At 40.0% G+C, this 20486-nt stretch overlaps 1 protein-coding gene across 3 annotated transcripts in view; it reads left to right on the forward strand.

Moving 5' to 3' along the window:
* The window catches only part of pdlim7 (PDZ and LIM domain 7), a 37083-nt gene extending 17873 nt beyond the window's left edge, over window positions 1-19210 (forward strand). For all 3 annotated transcript variants that reach the window (XM_088431614.1, XM_088431615.1, XM_088431613.1), the window contains 8 exons: window positions 1791-1818; window positions 2615-2805; window positions 14256-14308; window positions 14546-14783; window positions 16301-16481; window positions 16614-16734; window positions 18381-18496; window positions 18630-19210. In XM_088431614.1, coding sequence (XP_088287740.1) covers window positions 1791-1818; window positions 2615-2805; window positions 14256-14308; window positions 14546-14783; window positions 16301-16481; window positions 16614-16734; window positions 18381-18496; window positions 18630-18716 — 1015 coding nt within the window. In that variant the 3' untranslated portion in view covers window positions 18717-19210. The remainder of the gene's footprint in view (window positions 1-1790; window positions 1819-2614; window positions 2806-14255; window positions 14309-14545; window positions 14784-16300; window positions 16482-16613; window positions 16735-18380; window positions 18497-18629) is intronic.
* Window positions 19211-20486: the final 1276 nt, after the last annotated feature.

The following is a 20486-nucleotide window of genomic DNA, read 5'->3' on the forward strand; positions in this document are numbered from 1 at the left end:
AATTTGTGGGACTCAACTCACTGAAGGCAAAACGGGCATCCTGGGATTAAAGTTAAAATGTGTGGAGCTTTTGAGTTGAGTGGGTGATGATATGGACAGAATGTGCAATGTAGCGCCTAATACAGAAACTTTGAGCTATTTTCATGCACTTTGGCACAGTGGGTATAACACACTGTTTGTGTTGAACTAGTTTTTTTTTTTTTTTAATGTATTTAATACTTTTCCCACAGTATTGAGAAGCTGCTCGAGAATTTCTCCACAGCAATATAAAGTTGTGTTTCGGGAAAATACAATGGGCCCTCGGTTTACGAGATTAACCCGTTGGGATCGTAAAGCAAATTTGGCGTATGGCAGACAATCCAGACCTATGTTAGTTAGGTAATGCGTGTAAAACCACAGGCAAATACATCAAAATTGTACATACATATTAAAAATTGGTATCAAAATAGTATAATGAGTGCTACTTGTATGTAATATACATGTATACAATTAAATAACATCATAGATAAAAAAATATAGAAAGGACTGATTTACCTTTGAGTGACGTGACAAGCTTGTTATGGCCATATTCCAAAGTGAGGCTAGCCTAGGCTAGCCTTCTAGGTTAGCCTTCTTTGTATTCTTTGATTATCTACAATTTCGTTTCCATACAAATCATCTTCTTCTCGCTTTAACATCACTAGCAATCTTGGGACCCATGGCTAACCAATTCAAGTTTGAATTGAGCACTAAAATGCACTATAAATATGTCAGAAACGGTCTGACATTTTGGAACGAGTGGCGCTGACCAATAGCAGACCAGCATCTTAGTGCCTCTGGTACACCGACCAATAGTAGACCAGTATTTTAGGGAGTCATGACGCCGGCCAATAGCAGACCAGTAATGTAGTGATGTAAGCACTGGCACGTGTATAGACATATGAGCGCGTAGTAACTCACAGTCTCACACGCACACTGATTGCCATGTTTGAGGTGTCGTAAGGTGAAAAAAAATGGCATAAAGAGGGGACAAAAAAACGTTGCGGTCCACGTCGTAAGATGAAAAAAAAAAAAAAAACGTAAGGCAGGGACTTCGTAAACCGGGGGTCCACTGTAGTACATTTTTAAATACTTTACAGGCACATCAGTTGTTATTGATATATAATATGAATAATTTGGGTACCAAGCACAGACCCTTGAGCGACTCCATGAGTTATTGTCAGCTGATCTGATTTTATGTTGTATTTGCAGTCATCTAGGTAACTCTTCAGTCAGACACCACACCTCTTAAAATGTACCTCACAAATGTTTCCATTAAATATTGTAATATTTATACATGAAAGGTTTTTTTTAAAAAGGCGATAAAAATCCCTTATCTGAATTGATATTTGTTGAGTTTTATTACTTTCATCAAAATCGTAATTGTCCGGACTATGTGACCAAAAAAATAAATAAATAAATAAATAAATAAATAAATCTTTTGGGCCATATCGGCCAGCAATATGGTAATTCAGGATTCAATGATTAATGAACTATCAAATAATATTTCATTTATTTAATAATCAATTAATTGTTGATTAATCACCGCACCTCCAATTTTGTTAGGGTTAGGGTTAAGTTAAGACATTCGGTCACCACAGGCGAATGCCAGTTTTGTCATTTTATCAATCATTTTGACTTTATCAACGTAAGTGACTAAAATACACGCTGCTGGTCGTATTTCATTTTCAGAGAACAGAACCTGCGTTATTTTGTGATGATGAGTTGTATGTAAGTTGGACCTGACTTTTGTGCCCATGGTTTCTCCACAGAGCTGTCAAAGTTGACGGAGAACAGAAGGTAAGCTTGTATTCATGTCGTTTCCACTCACCTCACGCGCCCAAGCGCTTTGCTCCACACTAAGCTGCCTTGAGTGCGACTTTGTGTAATTGTTGCTCACATTTGACTTGCACTGTGTGTGGTGTCACTTTGGCTTTCAAGTAATTTGATTGGCCTGAGTCACCTGTCATGCTCTGGCAGCGTCCACAGGCAGCACATTAGCAAAGCATCTGCGCAGATGGAGTGGCGTGAACCGTGCATTAGAATTTCCTGTCTTTTCTTCTTTGCAACACCTCACATATTCCCCCCCGATACCAGACTGAAAGTGATCGTGACACATTTAGTTTTACCATCACGTCTTTTAAGAGCCAATTGGCGTTCTGATTGCAGTTTGAAAAGCGCAGTGGTGTCATGAAAGGCCTTGCGCTCCACTCTGTTATTAGAACAGCAGCTGGGACGCGATGCTTCCACAAATTCGGCGCTGCTTTTTAGCTGGTGTCCTTTTCAGTTTGTGTAAAGCACTTATTTCAGAATGTCTTTTATGTCTGACACTTTTACATGCAGAGCACTTTCATTTGATCATTTTAAGAGGATATTAGGGCAACACAAAAATTGCATGACTCTTGAGCTCATAATCTTTGTGGCGGGGAAAAAAACAGTCCTGCAGGCTTTGAGTAGTTTATCATTTGTATGGAGAAAAGCGATGAGGCTTTAAATAAAGTTCTGTAAAAGAAGTAATGTCATTTGTACGTGTCAGAACGTCTAACTGCATGTTGTTTGCTGTGCTGCATTGTCTCCCTCTCTCACCGCGACGTAGGTCTCACGCGGCGAGGCTAGCGTACTGCCAAAGTACTCCTTTGCCCCGAGCACCACCATTAACAAGATGGCCAGGCCTTTTTCAGCAGGGGGCGCTAGTGCGGGACCCGTCATAAAGCCCGTGGCCTACTCACCTAAACTTAACGCGCCTCGTTCTCAGGGCCCCGCCAGTGTGCCGCAACCAAAGAACGGGTAGGTGCAGAGCCAGACAAACATGTGCTTTTGTTCAAATGACTACATCCAATATTACTCTATAAGTTGCACCCATTTGCACTCACATCCAAAGCAAATTTTTATCTCAGCCTGCCTCTCTTGGCCTCAAAAGGAACTTACTTCCAGGAGTCAGTAAAGAAATATAACATAAACCACTTTTATGGGCCTCTGATGTGCCTTTGATTTTTATGCCCTCTCTTTGCATAGATTTCGACTCAACCGCGGTGTAATCAAAAATTCCTATTTTGCCAGTTTCTGAATATTCTTTTTAAGTCATAAATAACACCTGTGGATATGTAATAAATAGCTTACGTCTAGCTGAAATTATGTCACCCAATAACATCCCAGCCAGAATAAAGTAAGGGAAACATGCTGGATCTAACAATGTCCTTAATAGGGATTTAAATCCACTATCTAAACACACTGTAAACAAAATCAATTAATCAATCAACTATTCAGTTAACCCGTTCAATGCCAGGGATGTATTTTCAGGTTTTTTAAGAGTCCAGACATTCAATCCCAGATACTTAAGTTTTGATTTAATACTTAAGTATTTGCAAATTTATGTCCTTAATGTACCTACTGTAGGTATTGATTTAATACTAACCTATCTGGGATTTAATGTTTGGACTCTTAAAATACATGAACTTGTGTCCCTGGCATTGGATGTGTGTGTTTTTACTTTTATGTGTGTGTTACTTTTATGAGAGACTGGTTATGTAATTTGTGCAAAATTTCTATAAAGGGAAAGTGCATTTTCAGATAGGTACGTGTATTTAGTCTTTTTAAATCACAGTTGTTTAAACTTTGTAACATGAATGGCTTTATGACTAAAGAAAGAAAAACAGACGTGCTGCGGAAAAGACTGCCGGTCGCTTGGCCTAACTGAAACTTTTTTCAGCATGTTAACATCAACAGTCTGGAGACAGTCAGTCCAACAAACGTAAACACAGCTGAAGTAATGCAGAGTTACTGACGTGCTAATTTTGCTGGCATGTGTGTGCATATGGCTTGGGTGAACACTAATCGTTTACCTTGAGTCTGTGGCGTCACAGTCAAAGATGATAGAATTTTTGACTGTACTTTCTGAACTCCTTTTTCAGTGTCAATGTCGTTTCTGGGAGCAGTCAAGTGGTGCACTTGTTTTTTGCCGAAACTGCTTCAAGGCGCAATGAATCAGCAATCAGTTCCACACAATTGCGATAATTCTCAGCAATCAATGATTCTGTCAGTGTGGCCATGTTTAATTTTTGAATACAGCTCTATGAGATCACTAATTGGTTACGCAACTCTTCAGTATTTCCCATCATTTGGATCTTTGTAATCGTGCAACTTCAGCCACCAGTGTTGGATGTGTTGTGATGCTCTCTTTAACCAGCTTAAATTCTGTGGAACTGTACATAACTTTAGAACCTTGCGGCTGGATTATTCAAGCGGTTTGTCTCACAAGGTTGCTCCTCATGGTTAGTTGATGTGTGGCAGAAATGCATTCCTTTGGCATCTGAGCATAGCAAAACCAATCTGGCCAGTTTCGATGAAGACATCGCTGGATCTGCCTAAACTTGATATTGTTATTCAAACATGTTCGCTTTTTGTACAGAGCACTCAGTTGTTTTTAGGAACCGAATCAGAGCCCAAGACGACAACATGGAATTGACTGCAACACGGGCAAAATCCTACATTTGGGCCGGCGCCAAAGCCATTTACATAACTCTTGAAAAGCATTTGCGTACGTGGCTGAGAGGATCGGAATGACGAATGTTTTGTGCCAAATCATTATGGCTCAGTGTAACAATAGGTGGGCCTGACAGGCGCACAAAGCTGTCTTTCTCTCACACGGCCCGCTGACAAGAAAGGAAACATGCCTCTGCTTAACTCTTTGCATGTTTGCGGCATTCTGATCAAGGTTCTGGCGCTGCACAAACTCTTCTCTGCTTTGACCACATTTCCTTTTCTCTCTTTTTTTTTCCCCTGTGCAGATGGAGACTCTTGAAAAGTTAGTATATTTCCTTCTCTCTTCCCCTTCTTTAAAATCATGGCAAACATGCATAATTGAATCACATCCAATACACGCATCCAATATTGCTCACTTTTGATTGATGCTGTCTTATAGGTGTGTGTGTGTGTGTGTGTGTGTCAGTCAAACACACACATGTTAGTAGCTAATGTTAGTAGCTCTCAGTGTTAGACAATCCCAAATCTGGTATAGCAAATCAATCAAATCTTTTTTTTTCTTTTATCTAACACTTTTCATCCATTAAAAATGTAGCACCAAGTGCTTTGCAAAATTAAATAGGCGGAACAGAGCAAAAAGAAAGAAATTAAATCGTAAAACATAAAAATCAGAGTTATGAAATTGTTACAAGTGTAGTCATAATTTTATGAGTGATGATGATTTAGCAAAAACTTTTAATAGTGCATTATGAGAATTTTACTCTCAAATTCCCACACGCAGCAATTGGAGCCCAACTCGATTCTCATAAAATACCTCATTAAATCACCCTACTTTGTCAAACTGCAACTTTATTTTCTATTATTTTTTAACATTATGATTTTAGTTGTAAGGCTCGTAAATACTTTTCTAACTCTAGACTTTATGCCTGTTTTTCCCCCCCTTTGGCACCCACGTTCAAATCTATATAAGCAAAGGTTTCAGGGCTGCAAACCACAATAATGAATGCATTGTTAAATTAATGTCTTATATCAGTCAATCAATCAATAAGTCAATCACATTTTATTTGTATAGTCCTCAATATGTCTTATTTATATAAATGAACACTGAAATGATAAGGATCTTGTCACAATTTGCGCTTCAGATGTCATTTTTGAGGTACTGGCAGGAAAACAAGACTTATTTTTGCTGTATTCTTGGAAATTGGTTCCAGAGGTTTATGGTTGTCACTAAACTGAGCTTGTATAGCTAGGGGTACAAAAATATACAGTATTAGTAAATAATAAATTGTATTTTTGGACAAATTAAATGAAATTTAATTTCCAGTTGCACCCTTGAACATTTTCTTTCACAGCGTTCTATAGTGCTACAGCACCCTGGTTGGTCATCACTCATTAGCTTTTCAGACATCTGCTTCTTTTTCCCTCTACTAGCATCGCGCTATGATGCTTGCAACACTTTTTATGCACTATAAGGGGAGCTCTAGAATCTTTTTTGTCATTTTACTGCTATGTTTGTTTACTCTCTCATTAGTGCATTTTGGCTGTGTTCTGTAGGGTTCAACCTACCATCTATGATATGTACCCATCATCCAAGTAAGGGGCTTGTGCATGCAAATTATTTTGTTTGTGTTGGTGTATATTCGGAACAATCAATGTGTATCCGTAAGGAAGTTAGCCGGGTCAAACATTTTTGAATTAGTGGCCTTTCGACCCACATTCCTAACATTCCGTGTAGCTTTTGCATGGTCAGTGAGTTCAAGATGACCTCATTATGTGGTATTTGTGAGCAGAAGCTGCGTAGTTTTTAGGGATTTGTTTAACGACGCCAACTGTGTTCCACTGGTTATGCGTTTGTTAGCCACAGCCTCCGGATGGAGAACATGCCCTGTTTTATCCCAAACGACCGCAGCAAAAAGAGGTTGATCCAGGACACGGAGGACTGGCAGCCTCGCACTGGTACCACCCAGTCACGCTCCTTCCGCATCCTGGCACAGCTCACTGGAACAGACTTCAGTAAGTCCGGGACCAGGCCTGGCATGTTTACATTGGATAGTGGTGGACTACAAGTGTGAGCGTGTCACTGAATACTTCATTTGTTTTGCCGCTCAGTGAGAGCAAACAAAGGAATGATAGATTTGATTCATGACTGGAACACGAAAGCCAAATCAACAGCCAGCTTCCACGCATCTTGATATCTCAGATGCACAGTTGTCCTCAATATTACGGCATTCATTTAACTGTCAAGGACTCAAGCACTGGAATTTTGGAAAAAAAATACTAACATTAAAAAAAGCAAACAAACATCCAAAATCCAAATAGAGTGCTTTTTCAGTGTCTGATTTATTATTATTAAACTTTAAAACTACATTTTAGTGGTATCTGTAGGCGCATTTAAAACAGCCGCTACAAAATATAGATTGTGTAATATTATGAATTTTATTTCTAGCTTCTCTGCTGTAAAATTGTATCACAAATGATGATGTGCACCTGCGTAAAACCTTTCAAAATAAAGGCATACAACATTTTGCAGGAGCCACTATAACAGGCTCTTAGTTGCCCTTAGTTGCTTCCTGTTCCAGTTAATTTGTTCTTAATTTGAGAAGAAAGCCAAAGTAGACTTCATGTTTCTCTTTGATGTTGACTACATCCTGGGTAGTTTTCAGAGTTGCTCTAAGTCGTCTACATTTTGCATTGCTGGCTTAGTTTTCGACGGGCACCAGAGGAAGAATTAAAGCAATCTGACTAATTAACTTTTGAATGCTTCCCATGCAAGTTTTCTAGTTAATTGTTGCATTGGGAATTAAGTGCACATCAATACCTTTGTTGTTTTAGTGACTTTTGTCACAATAGTCATCAAGATAGTTAAACACCAACTGGTTGGACACAAGAGAGAAGCTGTTAAAATTTGGTGCAGTTCTTTCCTGTTCTGTGGGACATTGTAGTTATTTGTCGTTGTTATAAACTCAGCAAAATCTAACTGTGGCCCAAGACTTTTGCGCAATGCAAGCACATCAAACGCTGTAATCCAACATGACATGAAAAACTTTCTCTTGTAAGTCCCATAATGGTCACAAGAAAAGCACAACCTTGTTTATTGACTGGCCCATTTTTATCGGAGGTGTGTGTCACCTTTACTAATGCGAGTGTGTGTTTGATGGCTCTCCCAGTGCAGGACCCAAATGATGAAACCATGAAGAGGGCCAGGTAAAGCCTGAGCGTGCTTTATAGAGGTTGAGCATTTGTTTTATTTTAGAGTAGTTTTACTACGCACTTTTGTGTGTGTGTTCAATTTGACCTTTTTGTAGGATCAGCATCATTTGTAGTTTATTGTGCATGAAGTCTCAGACTGCAACCTCTTTAGTGTGTGTTTTGTGCATGTCTCTCGTCCTGTCCTTCTAGTACCATAATTCCCCAAATACAGGACACCCTCGTGTATAGGTTGCACCCTTAATTTTAGGGTCAAATTCTGGTATTTTTTTATGTTACCATGTATAGGATGCACCAACAGTTTGGCAACAATGTAAAAAATATTGCAAAACAGAATAGATCTCATTTTCTTCTTTTAGTAATATTCCTTTGTGTGAACAAGGATAGACTCGGATGTCTGTTCAGTCTGCTCGCTTGTTTTATTGAATATAATGCCGTAACAATCTCAGCTAACAGTAGCTGGCATTAGCTGCAACAGGCACTGTCTGCTAACAGCCAAGTGACACTAGCGGGTGCTAGCTCGTCCCGTTACGGTCATTATTGTAATGATATAAAAACGTGCATCTGTGCATCAAAACGTGGCTAATGTGGCAGACGGATCAATCTTCCTCAAAAGTTGTCGAGAAAAAAAAAAATCCAATCTTTAAATTACTGTTTATAGGATACATTTGACCTTTATTTATGGGGAAAAAAGTGCATCCTATATCTGGGGAATTACGATATTTCTCTTCCATATCACTTATTTCCTTCTGTCCATCTGTCCCCTTCTTCCTCATGGGCAGGGAAAAGTTCCTCACTGAGATTCAGAGCCCCCGCTATGCCCGTCTGAGGGATTGGCACCACGATAGGTCCGCCTGCTCCCTAAATGTCAAATCCTGAGCGACGCCGCATGCTGAGCCTACTAGGCATAGCCGCGCCTCGAAGACGACGAAGATAGCCAACCAACCGGGTGGCAGACATATTTAAGACGCGGTTTGAGAAGAATCCAAAACTAGATGTAACTTAGCCAACATGACAAAGCTTCAAGTGGAATGTTGCCAACTGAGCCAAGTGTTAAGATCAGTGGACCACTGTGTCAGGAGGCCTAGTTTCTATTCGACTTAGCTCACGGGGGGAGGAGTGGGGGGGCGCACCTTACCCGTTTGATTCTCTCCCACACTCACTCTTCTTATCACTGAGTTTTCATTTCTGAACCTTTCTGTTGTATGCCTCCAAACATTAAGAAAAAAAACCCCACCAAGATGTACCTGACTCTTCTTTTTTCCTTTGCTGTCATCAGAAATACAAAACATCTTAAAAAAACACCGTCTTGCCTTTTCTCTCATTTCTTGTGTTTCCTTTCTTTCAAGTTTCCATCTTTCATTATGCAAGCTGAAATCTTTGCATCTCATTTCCTAGCGTTCAGTGCAGCCTCCCGGTGAGTTCACCTTGCGCACGCTCCACTTCATAGGGCGTCTGCTCACACTTCGCACTTTTATTGGCTCATCCAGAAAATACTTGTGCAATTAGTCAACTCCAACAAATATGCGCCTGGTAAGAAACCATAGCATGTAGTCTAACATCAACTCTCCAGCCAGAATTTAAAAATAGTAAAAGCTAATAATGCACCAACTTAATTCTATTTAGTATAGTAATAGTATTGCATGTGATTTTACTTGCAAGTTTGGTTACATATCCTGTCCAAATTTTGCCAAATATGAAGACCAATAAACTCACCTCAGTGTTTTAGAGGACGATAAAACACCTCTCAGCATTTTGGAAATGCATGTTTATCAACGAACAGCAACAAAGATGAACAAAGAAGCTTAATTAATCAATGGAATTGTAAGTAGGAGCCAGTGGTCCAACTCATGCTGTTTAACTGGAGCACTAAAACCGTAGTTAAACAGTGGCTATTGTTAAACTTGTTTTTTTTAACTATAAAAAGCAGAGTGTTAAGTAATCTTAACAGCCATGCAAGTATAAAAAAAATCCATTATAAGCAACCAGTTTTAAAGCAACGTGAAGTTTCTAACTTTTTAAAAAATATTTTCATAAGTCTTTATATGTAATATCAAATTACAACTAATTGAATGATGCCTTTGCCATGAGTGTGTGTGTGTGTGTGTGTGTGTGTGTGTGTGTGGGGGGGGGGGGGGTGTCCTGTTTTGCCTTTACTGGCACTAAGCAATATCGAGGACTACAAAGACAACAGTCGATTCGAACGTCTACACACAATTATTGTTTCCGCCGCAAAAGATGCAAAACCAAGTGGATAAAAAAACAATCAAACAAAAAAAAGTCAGCTGCTTGGACAGGGAAGGCTCGACACTGGTGGTGTGAGCTCAAAGACGAGGAGGGATTTTCACCCAACACTACCCTGGTTTTGGTCCTTATGGACTTTTAAGTCAAAACGATAATGCCAAATTTCCCTGGTAGCAATAAATAGCAATCAGCTTGTCAGTTTGCAGTTCCACACATGCATTTTAGAGCTGCGATTTTTCTACAGTGATTCTGAACTCTTCTGGCTCATGGTAAGCCTACTGTTTGGATCGAATAGAATTCCATGACGATTTTACTAATGTGATCTAAATGCATCGCTGTTCGGCATTTCTCATGTTCTTTGTTATTTTAATGGAACTTTTTGATTGTAGGTCCTTCTTTGGAATACGCAGGAAACAAAAATCTAAAAATCCAAAAGATGAAAGCATGCCAAAGTGTGATCTAAGAGAATTTTTTCAGATTTGGGATTTTTGTTAGAAAGACAATTTTTCTTCCTGAGAAATGTTGATCATATTGTATGCGCATAGGCTATTTCACTTTAAACGTGCATTTGTCTGATTGCAAAAAATATGCAGAATGAGTGGAGCAGCCATTCGACATGCAGTCTATTTTAGTGTTTGTCAACCTGCATCACCTTTTGAGTGGAAGATATGACGTGCTGTCTTTCTCCGCCGAAAAAGAAAACAGGAAGCCTTTTTCTTTTTCCTCTGCCTCCCATTCAAACGTGTCTGTGCTGAAGTCGACACTTCCCCCTGGGGAGGAGGCCAAAATAAGAACAAGCGAGGTAGATGAGAAATCACAGGTGGAAAGAATGAACTGCAAATGTCAAGGTGTCCATGGCTTGTTACTCTGCAGTGTTGCAATCATGCACCTGCATCTCCCTGGGCTTGGGCGGGGGGTTGGTCCTATGTTGAAAGTGGTGAAAATGTCAAGAAAACATGCTCCGGGCCATTCCAGCTGGGAATAGACACGGTAGAGGATGCACCTGTTGCCTTCAGCAGCGTGAGGAGCAGACAAACAACAGCACATATCTCGGTGGAGCTCGCTGCTGCTTGCTTGTCTGCTGAAGGAGTAAATGGACCTTCATTGGGCTCGCTGGGGGTGGAGGCCAGCTCATCCTGGGTCTGCCCATCAAGCCAATTTAAAGGGCCTATAACATGACATTTTTATACTTTACACTGTGTGCATATAAACATGTGCACATCATTTTTTTTTCGTGGGTTACTCAGATGAGTACCGAGACATAGTATTTGGTTTGCACGCTTTCTTTTCATTCCTCAGTGTTCCCGCATTAGTAGCGGACCGTCTGTGTTTGTACATGTCCAGCCTGCGTCCTCGAAAAGTTTCGTAACTCCATCAGTTATGGTTTGCGCGGCTCATTCGGGATCCAGTTTAAGTAGTCAGAAGTAAATTCTCCGTCAACTGTAGAGTGACAGCGTAAACAATCTCCTTCTGTATTGTTCCTGCAGTTTGTCTCGCCACCTAGCAAGAAGGTGATTAGCTATTGCTTCTCGAATAGCTTGTTTATTAGCCATAAGTTGCGCTACATTTACGTGTACCAATTTTGTATCAAACACACTGTTTTTTTCTGTTAGCTGTGGCCACAATCTTGCACCACATTTAAATGTGCTTCAAGCCACGGCACATCTTGGAGCCACTTTCCAGAAAAAAAAAATGTTCAACTCAGGCTCAGTTCTTTTCTTGGGTGAAAGTTAGGTAAGGTATGCAAATGCCTGATGTGAACCAAGCAACGTTACGCATCATTGGCTTCTGTCGCACATGCATACCTGCGTACCAGTCATATGCATCCCTGCATCTAGTTTACATCTGGCGATTTAATTTCTTATTGAAATAGAGTTTTATGGTACTGATATTTCTAATCAGTAAAGTAAAACACTTTGTTTGCAGAGACCACACTTCTGCCTCGCCCCCTTCATGATGTCGTTCAATGCCATAATCCTTACAGCTTATCCTTGCAAAGCTTGAAGCTGATAAAGACTTTTAACAGTGTGAATAACGGGGCCAAAGTTCAAAATCGGGTCAATAGGCTGCTCCACTAACACATGCCCCCTCTATCTAATTAATCCCCATGGGAACCCAGTATTCACAACAATAGTTCTGCCCGCTGGTGCATTGTTTACTTCTGACGTTGATTACCCCACTGTGTGCTTCCAAACACACATTTTCACCATTTTCTACAGGAAAACATAGTAATTCATAAATGAACCTTTACCTGGCAAACTCGGTGCAAAATCTCTCCTCAACTCTGGAACCAAAATGAAACAAAATTTGAAAATGGTATTTTCTCTTGCACGGGCTTGGGGATGTGTAGGGGAGGTACGTATTGCTCCTGGCATCATAAGCATGCCTCAAGCCATTTTCATCTGCTCAGACGGGACCGATGTGAGAGCCAGAATACGCAAGGAACATGTAGAAATGCATCAATGAAGGGAAATAACTCTTTGGCAGCGTTCAGGGTGAGAAATCAATATTGGATATGGTCAAAAGCTCCAAAAAGTTGACTTTTTATGTTATAGCTCCTTTAAGATGTTTGACTCATTTTTTTTTATGGAACTTAATTTCCCTGTAAGACCTGTAGAGTGATATTATTAATATTCTATCGGGAAACGCATTGTTTTTGCTCTGTTTTGGATACATACGACAGGCATGTTGAAAGACTTTTGAATGTGGCAAGGCTGAAGAGCAAAGTTGGTTTAGAGTCATTGTTTAGCAGATTTTTTTTTTTTAAATGAGCAGTGATTTCATCATGTCACAGTGGCTGATTGTAGATGGCACTGTTGATGTTGTAAACACGATTGTTGCTTAAGGCGCTGCTAGTCCCAGAGCACACAGTCTTCAATCACAACTTTTTTTTCCCTCCCCTCTCAGATGGAGTTTGAAGATTTTCTGAGTATAGTGACGCTTGCTGCGGGTAACAGAACTTTTAGATGTAGACACAAGTCCTCATTTCCTCAGTTCTGCAAAAAGGCAAACTCCTCTGGATTCCAAATTTGACAGGATGCCACAGAACATGTCTGATGAGTTTCTTGTTTGTGAACTTTGTTAGGTATGTGAAAGAGTCAAGTTGTTGGGGTTTCATTACTACTATACTGTGTAGTCTGTGGTGTGAGTTATGATTTGAGTTCCTTTCATGTGTATTTACCTGGTGGGACAAACATTTTCTTGCTTGGTTTAATTTTTGTCTGTAAAAGTGGTACAAATGGAACTTTGCCAGAAGTGGTCATTTTGAATTGATTTGAATGAAAATGGTGTTAACATGCTGTAAGGCTTTAGTCGGCAATGTTGAGCATTTTTTTGGCAGTAAAAGTTATCGTCTGTCCAGAATTTGATAGCAATTATTCTTCATGTACAATTAATATACTTAAAAATACATCATGTGCTCAAGGGTAGGGTAATGACCAATCATGGCTCACGTATTGGTCATGTGATATTCCCAGACTAAGTTGTGCTGGTTTCTTACCTGAGCCCTGAGCACATGATGCTATTTTAGGTTGCCAGAAAGTAGAAAATTATTTTTTTAATGTATTCATTGCATTCGAGAAATGATTTAGCTGTCAAATAAATGATAGACAAAATTTTAACTTTTTACTGCTAAAAATGCATGCATAAGTGGACTATTCCTTTTTTCCCTTTGCAAACCAGTCTTCCAGCATTCTTCCACTTATGCAAATTTTCATGATTTAGACGGTTTTAAATCTGCGTTTTTTAAACGCCCTACGTCAGTGTGTTTAACTCATTTACTCCCAAAGACAAATTTTTACCTATCTTTCAAGGGTCTTGTACGATCAGTCCCAGGTTCCTGTATTAATTTATATGGAAACTGGAGACCATCAGGTGTTTGTGAGCAAGCATGTCTTAAACATATCTTAATTAGCATACTGGTATAAAACCTGGTTCCAGTAGCGCTTTAGATGCAAAGCTTGCCAAATTCATTGCTCATCATAATGCAGTGGAAATAAGACAAATCTTATCATGCCATATATATGCTCCAACAAACTACAGCTGTAGAATTGAAGAAACCGCAAAAGACAAGTACCTTTGGCTGCAGATAAAGGACCGTGACCAAATGGATTGTTTTACATTTCAGCCGTGTTGCACTGCGCTGCGCTTCCATCACACTGTTCATATTTAATGTTTAGATCAGACAAACATCGTAATATGAGACAACCACGACTGCTGCTAGCAACACAAACATGACATTCAGTGTTATTGAGAGCTATGTCTTTTTTATTTTTTTATTTTAATTAGTCATCTTCCCTCCACAGTGTTGAGCCAACTCCATCACCTGCCAAGCCTCAGTCTGCCAATAAACCAGATGGTGAGTTTGTCCTCCTGGTCCTCCTGATGCAGTCAAGCAGCATGTAGGATGCGCTAATACATTTTTATGAAGTGTCAATACATGAAGGACCAACAACGGCATTACGGGGTCCACAGACATCTACAAAATTGGAACCTACACTCTCCTTGAAATTTGGTGCAACTATTCAAAGTCACAGGCTGCTGTAGCTTATTTGCACCAAACAAATGACTGAGTGCATCTTTACTTTGAACGCAGGATCCAAGACCGCATCGGCGGCCGTCTCAGCTCCTTCCTCCCGGCCCCCGTGGGTTACCGACCCTAATTTTGCCGACCGCTTCCGCCCGGATAAGACGAGCACGGTGGTGACGCATCACCAGGAGCCGCTTCAGCCTACGCCGATGGAGAACCGCAGCTCCATCCTGCAGGCGGCGCAGCAGACGCCCCAGGGCAGCGGGAGGACCCCGGTGTGTGGAGCCTGTAACAAAATCATCAGGTGACAATTTCAGACAGTTTTTTGAATTTTTGAATTGCTTACTCTGCGGTTTGTTTTGTCAAACGCTGTTGCTGTGGCGACATGGTGTTCCCCCAAAAATTATGCTGATTTTGAATGTGTAAAACTGTGTGGAAAGATGACATTTTGCACAGATCAGGCCTGAAAATAAGATGTACCCTAATTCCCCAAATATAAGATATGATTTTATTCCCAAAAATATGGTTGTGTCCTATAAACAGCAACTTCAAAATTATTATTATTTTTTGGACACCATTTGAAAAATATTTATCCGCCTGCCACACAAGTCGAGTTTTGATGAACAAATGTGCATTTTTATATCGCCTGTATTTTTACTTACAATAATTATTATAACAGACTTACAATAATTATTGTAACAGGAAGAGCTTGAGGGCGGACGTCACTTAGTTGTTAGCAGCAAATGGCTCTTGCAGCTAACAGCAGCTAGTGTTAGCTGAGGTGTGTCAGCATTATTTTCTATTAAAAAAAAAAAAAAAAAAAGTGAGCAGACTGAACCACCGTCCGAGCCCATCCTTGTTAACACACAGGAATATTACTAAAACGGAAAGGATCACGTAAAAGTTATTATGTCTCCAGCTGATTAAATTAAGAGTGGTACAGAGGGTTGATGCAGCGGTTAGAAAACATGGAAAGATATTCCATTTGATTCGGATATTAATTGTGATCTTTTAGCATATACACACAATTATAAACTTACGGTATTTTAGAGTTATTGTGCCATGAAAAATGGCTCAGAAGCACCCCCTATGTATGGCCCTATTCTTAATCTATGAAAATAGAAACGCAAATATAATAGTTTACAAGGAACAAAAAAAGCCAAGCGCTTCAATCTTCTGTACTTTGAACTTTGGCTGCTTCATCTTCATCTTCTAAAGTCACTTCAAGTTACCTAAAACACACACTTTTGTGATTTAAATTGTGTTGCCATGGCGACATGCTGCTTGCCAGACAAAAATGCTCGAAAAATGAGTAAAAACATGAAATGTTGCACAGATCAGGCCTAAAAAGAGGATTTTACAGGGTTTTCATAGAAATGAAAAAATATTTCACTAGCACCTACCAATATTTAAGTAGCCATTTTGCACAGATCAGGCCTGAAAAAAAATATTTTAGAGGGTTATTGTCCCATGAAAAATGGCTCACTAGCACCCCTTATGCAATGAAGAAGCCGTGATGGTATACATTACATTATCTTGATCTATGAAACCTGCGAGCCAAATATAACAGCTCAAAAAAAAGAAATTCAATTTGACACTTTAAACTTGGGCTCCTTCATCTATAACACACACGCTGTTGCCGTGACGACACTGTTTTTCCCAGTTGATTTTTGAGGGCCTAAAAAAAAAAGTGTGAAAACACGAAATTTTGCGCAGATCAGTCCTGATTTTTTTTTTTTCCTTCTGAATGCATTTACTAAAACACGTGATTTCAAATATCCACTTAGCTGAAACGACTGAAGCCACGTTGTGTTCCTTCAGAGGTCGCTACCTGGTTGCTCTGGGACGCTCGTGGCACCCCGAGGAGTTCACGTGTTCGCAGTGCAAGATGGTCTTGGAGGAAGGGGGGTTCTTCGAGGAGAGAGGCTCCGTCTTCTGTACCAAGTGCCACGACAACCGCTACGCGCCCAACTGCGCAAAGTGCAAAAAGAAGATCACGGGGGTAAAGCGGATGAATCTAACGCGACTAAACATCCGTGCGGGGCTGCCGTTTCAAACCGGACTTAATGGATGTAAATGCATGCTGTGACTGAATTGAAAATAAAACATTTACAAGCTTTTCTCGCCCCATCAGGAAATCATGCACGCCCTGAAGATGACCTACCACGTTCAGTGTTTTAAGTGTGCCGCCTGCAAGACGCCGATCAGGAACCAAGCCTTTTACATGGAGGAGGGAGAGCCTTACTGCGAGAGAGGTGACAACTCACATTTAAGCTTAGCGGCCTAAGTGGACATGAGCGAAAATGAAATTATTCGTATGATGTCTGCAAACACCATCACGCTGGCAAATGCATACGGCATTTCGATTAGGAAGTCAAGAAATTCAAGCTGTTACCTCTTGATAATGCACAGCCGTGAACTGAAGGTCCATTCAGGTCATAAAGCATCATCCACATCCTAAAAGATGATTTAGAAAATACCAAGATGTGCGTAATGTTATCAGGGCAAAAGGTGCCTGTCTTTCAATAACATAAATCATTGGACAACCTATTTTGATTCAAACTTTTTCTCAAATAAATCTATCAATGCTTTGTAATGTTTTTAACTTAAGCATTAATCTATATCCATCCATGTATTTTCTAAGCAGCTTTTCCTCACAATAGGGTCATGTGGTCTCATCAGTAGGCGGGCTTCACCATTACCTGCTTGCCAGCCAATCACAGGGCACATAGACAAACAACCATTCACACTCACAGTCACCTCTAAGGACAATTTGGAGTGTCCAATATACTTACCATGCGTGTTTTTGGGAATGTAGGAGTCAACTGTAGTAACCCCCCAAAAAACACACACACAGGCACAGGGAGAACATGCAAACGCTACACAGGAAAGCCTGAGCCGAAATCAAACCCACAACCTCAGCATGTGGGGCGGACATGCTAACCAGTCTTCCTCCATGCCTCTTATATTACCGTATTTCTCAGACAAGTCGAGTTTCTTTCATTTTATTCTTTCATTTTCAGTCCCCATATTCAGGGGGTCAACTTATACCCCCATAACTCAAAACCGGACCAATTCTTTTCCACATAACTGTGTTTGAATAACATTAATTTGAATGCGAAATAAATAATATGTCATCTACAAGGCTTAAAAAGATTATATATACCTCTAATTCAATATACTTTCAAATGTCAAGCCAACAAAGAGCCTCATTGCCTCTTTGTTGTCAAAAACGAGGCTGCATGGATAATTTTTCCGATGTTAAAAGTACCGTAATTTCGTCATTTTAACAACACACACCATGTGTTTTAATTGGACAGCCTTGATATGTATAAACACTCAAGTCAGAGGTAGACTTATACTTGGGTTTTTGTCAAATTCACCCAAAATGAAGTAAAAAAAAAAGGGGGGGGGGGGTCACCTTATATGCGAGGTCGACTAGTACTCGGAGAAGTACAGTAATTCAGAGTTATTTTTCTTTTGAATTTCATCTCATATAGTTCACAATTTCACAAGCAGTTATGCTAGGCGAAGTTAATACCGTTAGATAATGTGTATCCAACAAAACAACGCAGCTCCGCTTACCTTTTCGCTTTGACATGATGTACAGAGGTGTCACACCAATGCAAGATGTTTTTTCATCATAGGCTGGTTACTGCTTGAATGTGGCTCTGGATATTCCCCCACCTCAGCTATGCATGTTGCATTTGTGAATTATGTAAATTATATTCAGTCCCTGACTCATTTTTTCAAAATAAGCAGGTATTTGGTTGTTTACTTTCCCACTTGATGAGTGCAGGCACCGCAGACTCATAACTGTTTGGATACAAGCCATTAAAAGTCAATTTCCCGTAATATCTCCCCTTTGGGGAACACAGTTTCAGGGTGTCCGTCTTTGCAGATTACGAGAAGATGTTTGGCACCAAATGTCACGGTTGTGACTTTAAGATCGACGCCGGGGATCGCTTCCTGGAGGCCTTGGGTTACAGCTGGCACGATACCTGCTTTGTCTGCGCGGTGAGTCTTTTCCTCTGTGACGCCGCACAACGCGAACTATAATAATCTTAGGGTTCGCTGCACCATTGAACATAAATGGAAAAAGTCATTGACATTGTTTGTCCAATTATGATGTGTTTCGTCCTGTTTGAAGCTGTGTCAGATCAACCTGGAGGGGAAGACGTTTTACTCCAAGAAGGACAAGCCCCTCTGCAAAGGCCACGCCTTCGCCCCCGTCTGAAGCATCCCGTGGCCATTTGGATGTTTGACGCTTATCGCTCCGCTACCGCCCCTCAACTCCAATACCCATCGTCACTCAACTGGACCGAGTCCAACCGTTCAAACGCACCATTACCTTGTTTACAGTTCCAACCCAATTTTATTATTATTATTAATTTTTTATTTTATTTTTTGCAGAACACTTGGACTCATTTTGATTTCCGCAAACTTCAAGGGGAAGTATGGAAATGGATGGAAACTAAGACCTTTTTACTTTTTTAAACTGTATTATAGATGAACATAATAACCTTTTTCCCCCCATAAATATCCTTTTTTTAAGCCAGTATTTTATGTTCCCAAAGACACAAGTAGATTTTATTACTTAAAAAAAAAAATCCTCATCCTGCAGTTATTTTATTAAATTTACAGGCTTTTGTTGCATATTTATATGGCTTTAGAAAATGCATTAAACTGCTGGATTTATAGAATAAAAAACTGTTACAATGTTTACGCTAATTAACATGTTCATTATTCTCTAGTTCCTAAACTTTGGTTTATCCAGATCTGCACAAAAAAATGCAACGCTCAATTTTCCATTACCATGGCGACACCAGTTGCAAGTAAAACCCCTAGTCCTTGAATTAACAATATATAATTTATTTACAGAGATTTCAGGTTGAATTACTATACATACCTTTCTGAAATGTCATATATCGATATATATATACATAAGGCCAAGTAAATACTTGAAAGCACTTAGAAACGAATTTCCAAAATTCTACCAACAAATCCATCATTGTCCAAAAAGTACAGAAAATCTCCCTTTGCTGAATTTTTCCTTTGCCACAGAAAGTCTCCACAACAATATACATTGACGGTAAAAACGCAAACGAAAAAAAACGGGTCCAACCGAAAAAAAACAAAAAATAAAAGTGGGATTATACAATTGCATAAGCGCAGTGGCAAGTAAGTAAGTACAGCATTTTCGAATGCAGAAAGGCAAAGAACATTGACTCAAGAACAAAAAAACGCTTCACGAGTTACCAAAGTCTATTTTGGGAGGAAAAACCAGCGCAACGTGGCATGGAATGCAAGTCCACTTCAAATCCCATCGAGTGATACAAAATGTACAGTTGTGATGTAAGCGAATGTTGGATATGCCGGCAGCCTGTGAATTACATTAGTGGGGCGTACAACACACGTGCTCTTTCTCACACACACACACACACACACTTGGACGAAGTTGCTGGCATGGCTTAGCGCATCTTGCTGCGGCCGTCCCGGCTCGCTGATTGACTCCGTTGCAGCCCGTCTTTAAATGCTGACAGTCGTAACGTACGTGATGAGAAACAAGAAACACTGAAGCTTCCCGTAAAGAGCCTCCCTAAAGCCTTATAACACTGCAGAAAAGTCTCCACTGCTAGATCGCCAAACAACAGTTAAATAGGCAAAACACGTCACGGTTTAGACTTGACAAATGCCGCGCAACTTAAGTGTCTTTTTTTTGTTTTTTTTGTTATTCTCGTTATTATTTGGCTTCATATTAAAATATAATTTACATTTCTTTACAAAGTGATCGCACCAACACGCACAGTTCAACATTACGGCTTGAGGATGTGGATGCTCACCGTACATAAAAAAAACAAACAAAATGAAACGTGAATGAGAACTTTGGTTACCAATTCAGCTCCCCCCTCGCACGCACACACTTAACTGTATGCAAGTGGCTGCCATAGAAAAAGTATTATACAGTGTTCCCTCGTTTTTCGTGGTTTATAGGGACCGCAAATCC

The sequence above is a fragment of the Hippichthys cyanospilos genome, chromosome 13, assembly GCF_059441005.1.
Source record: "Hippichthys cyanospilos isolate Australia breed blue-spotted pipefish chromosome 13, RoL_Hcya_1.0, whole genome shotgun sequence".
Lineage (NCBI taxonomy): Eukaryota > Metazoa > Chordata > Actinopteri > Syngnathiformes > Syngnathidae > Hippichthys > Hippichthys cyanospilos.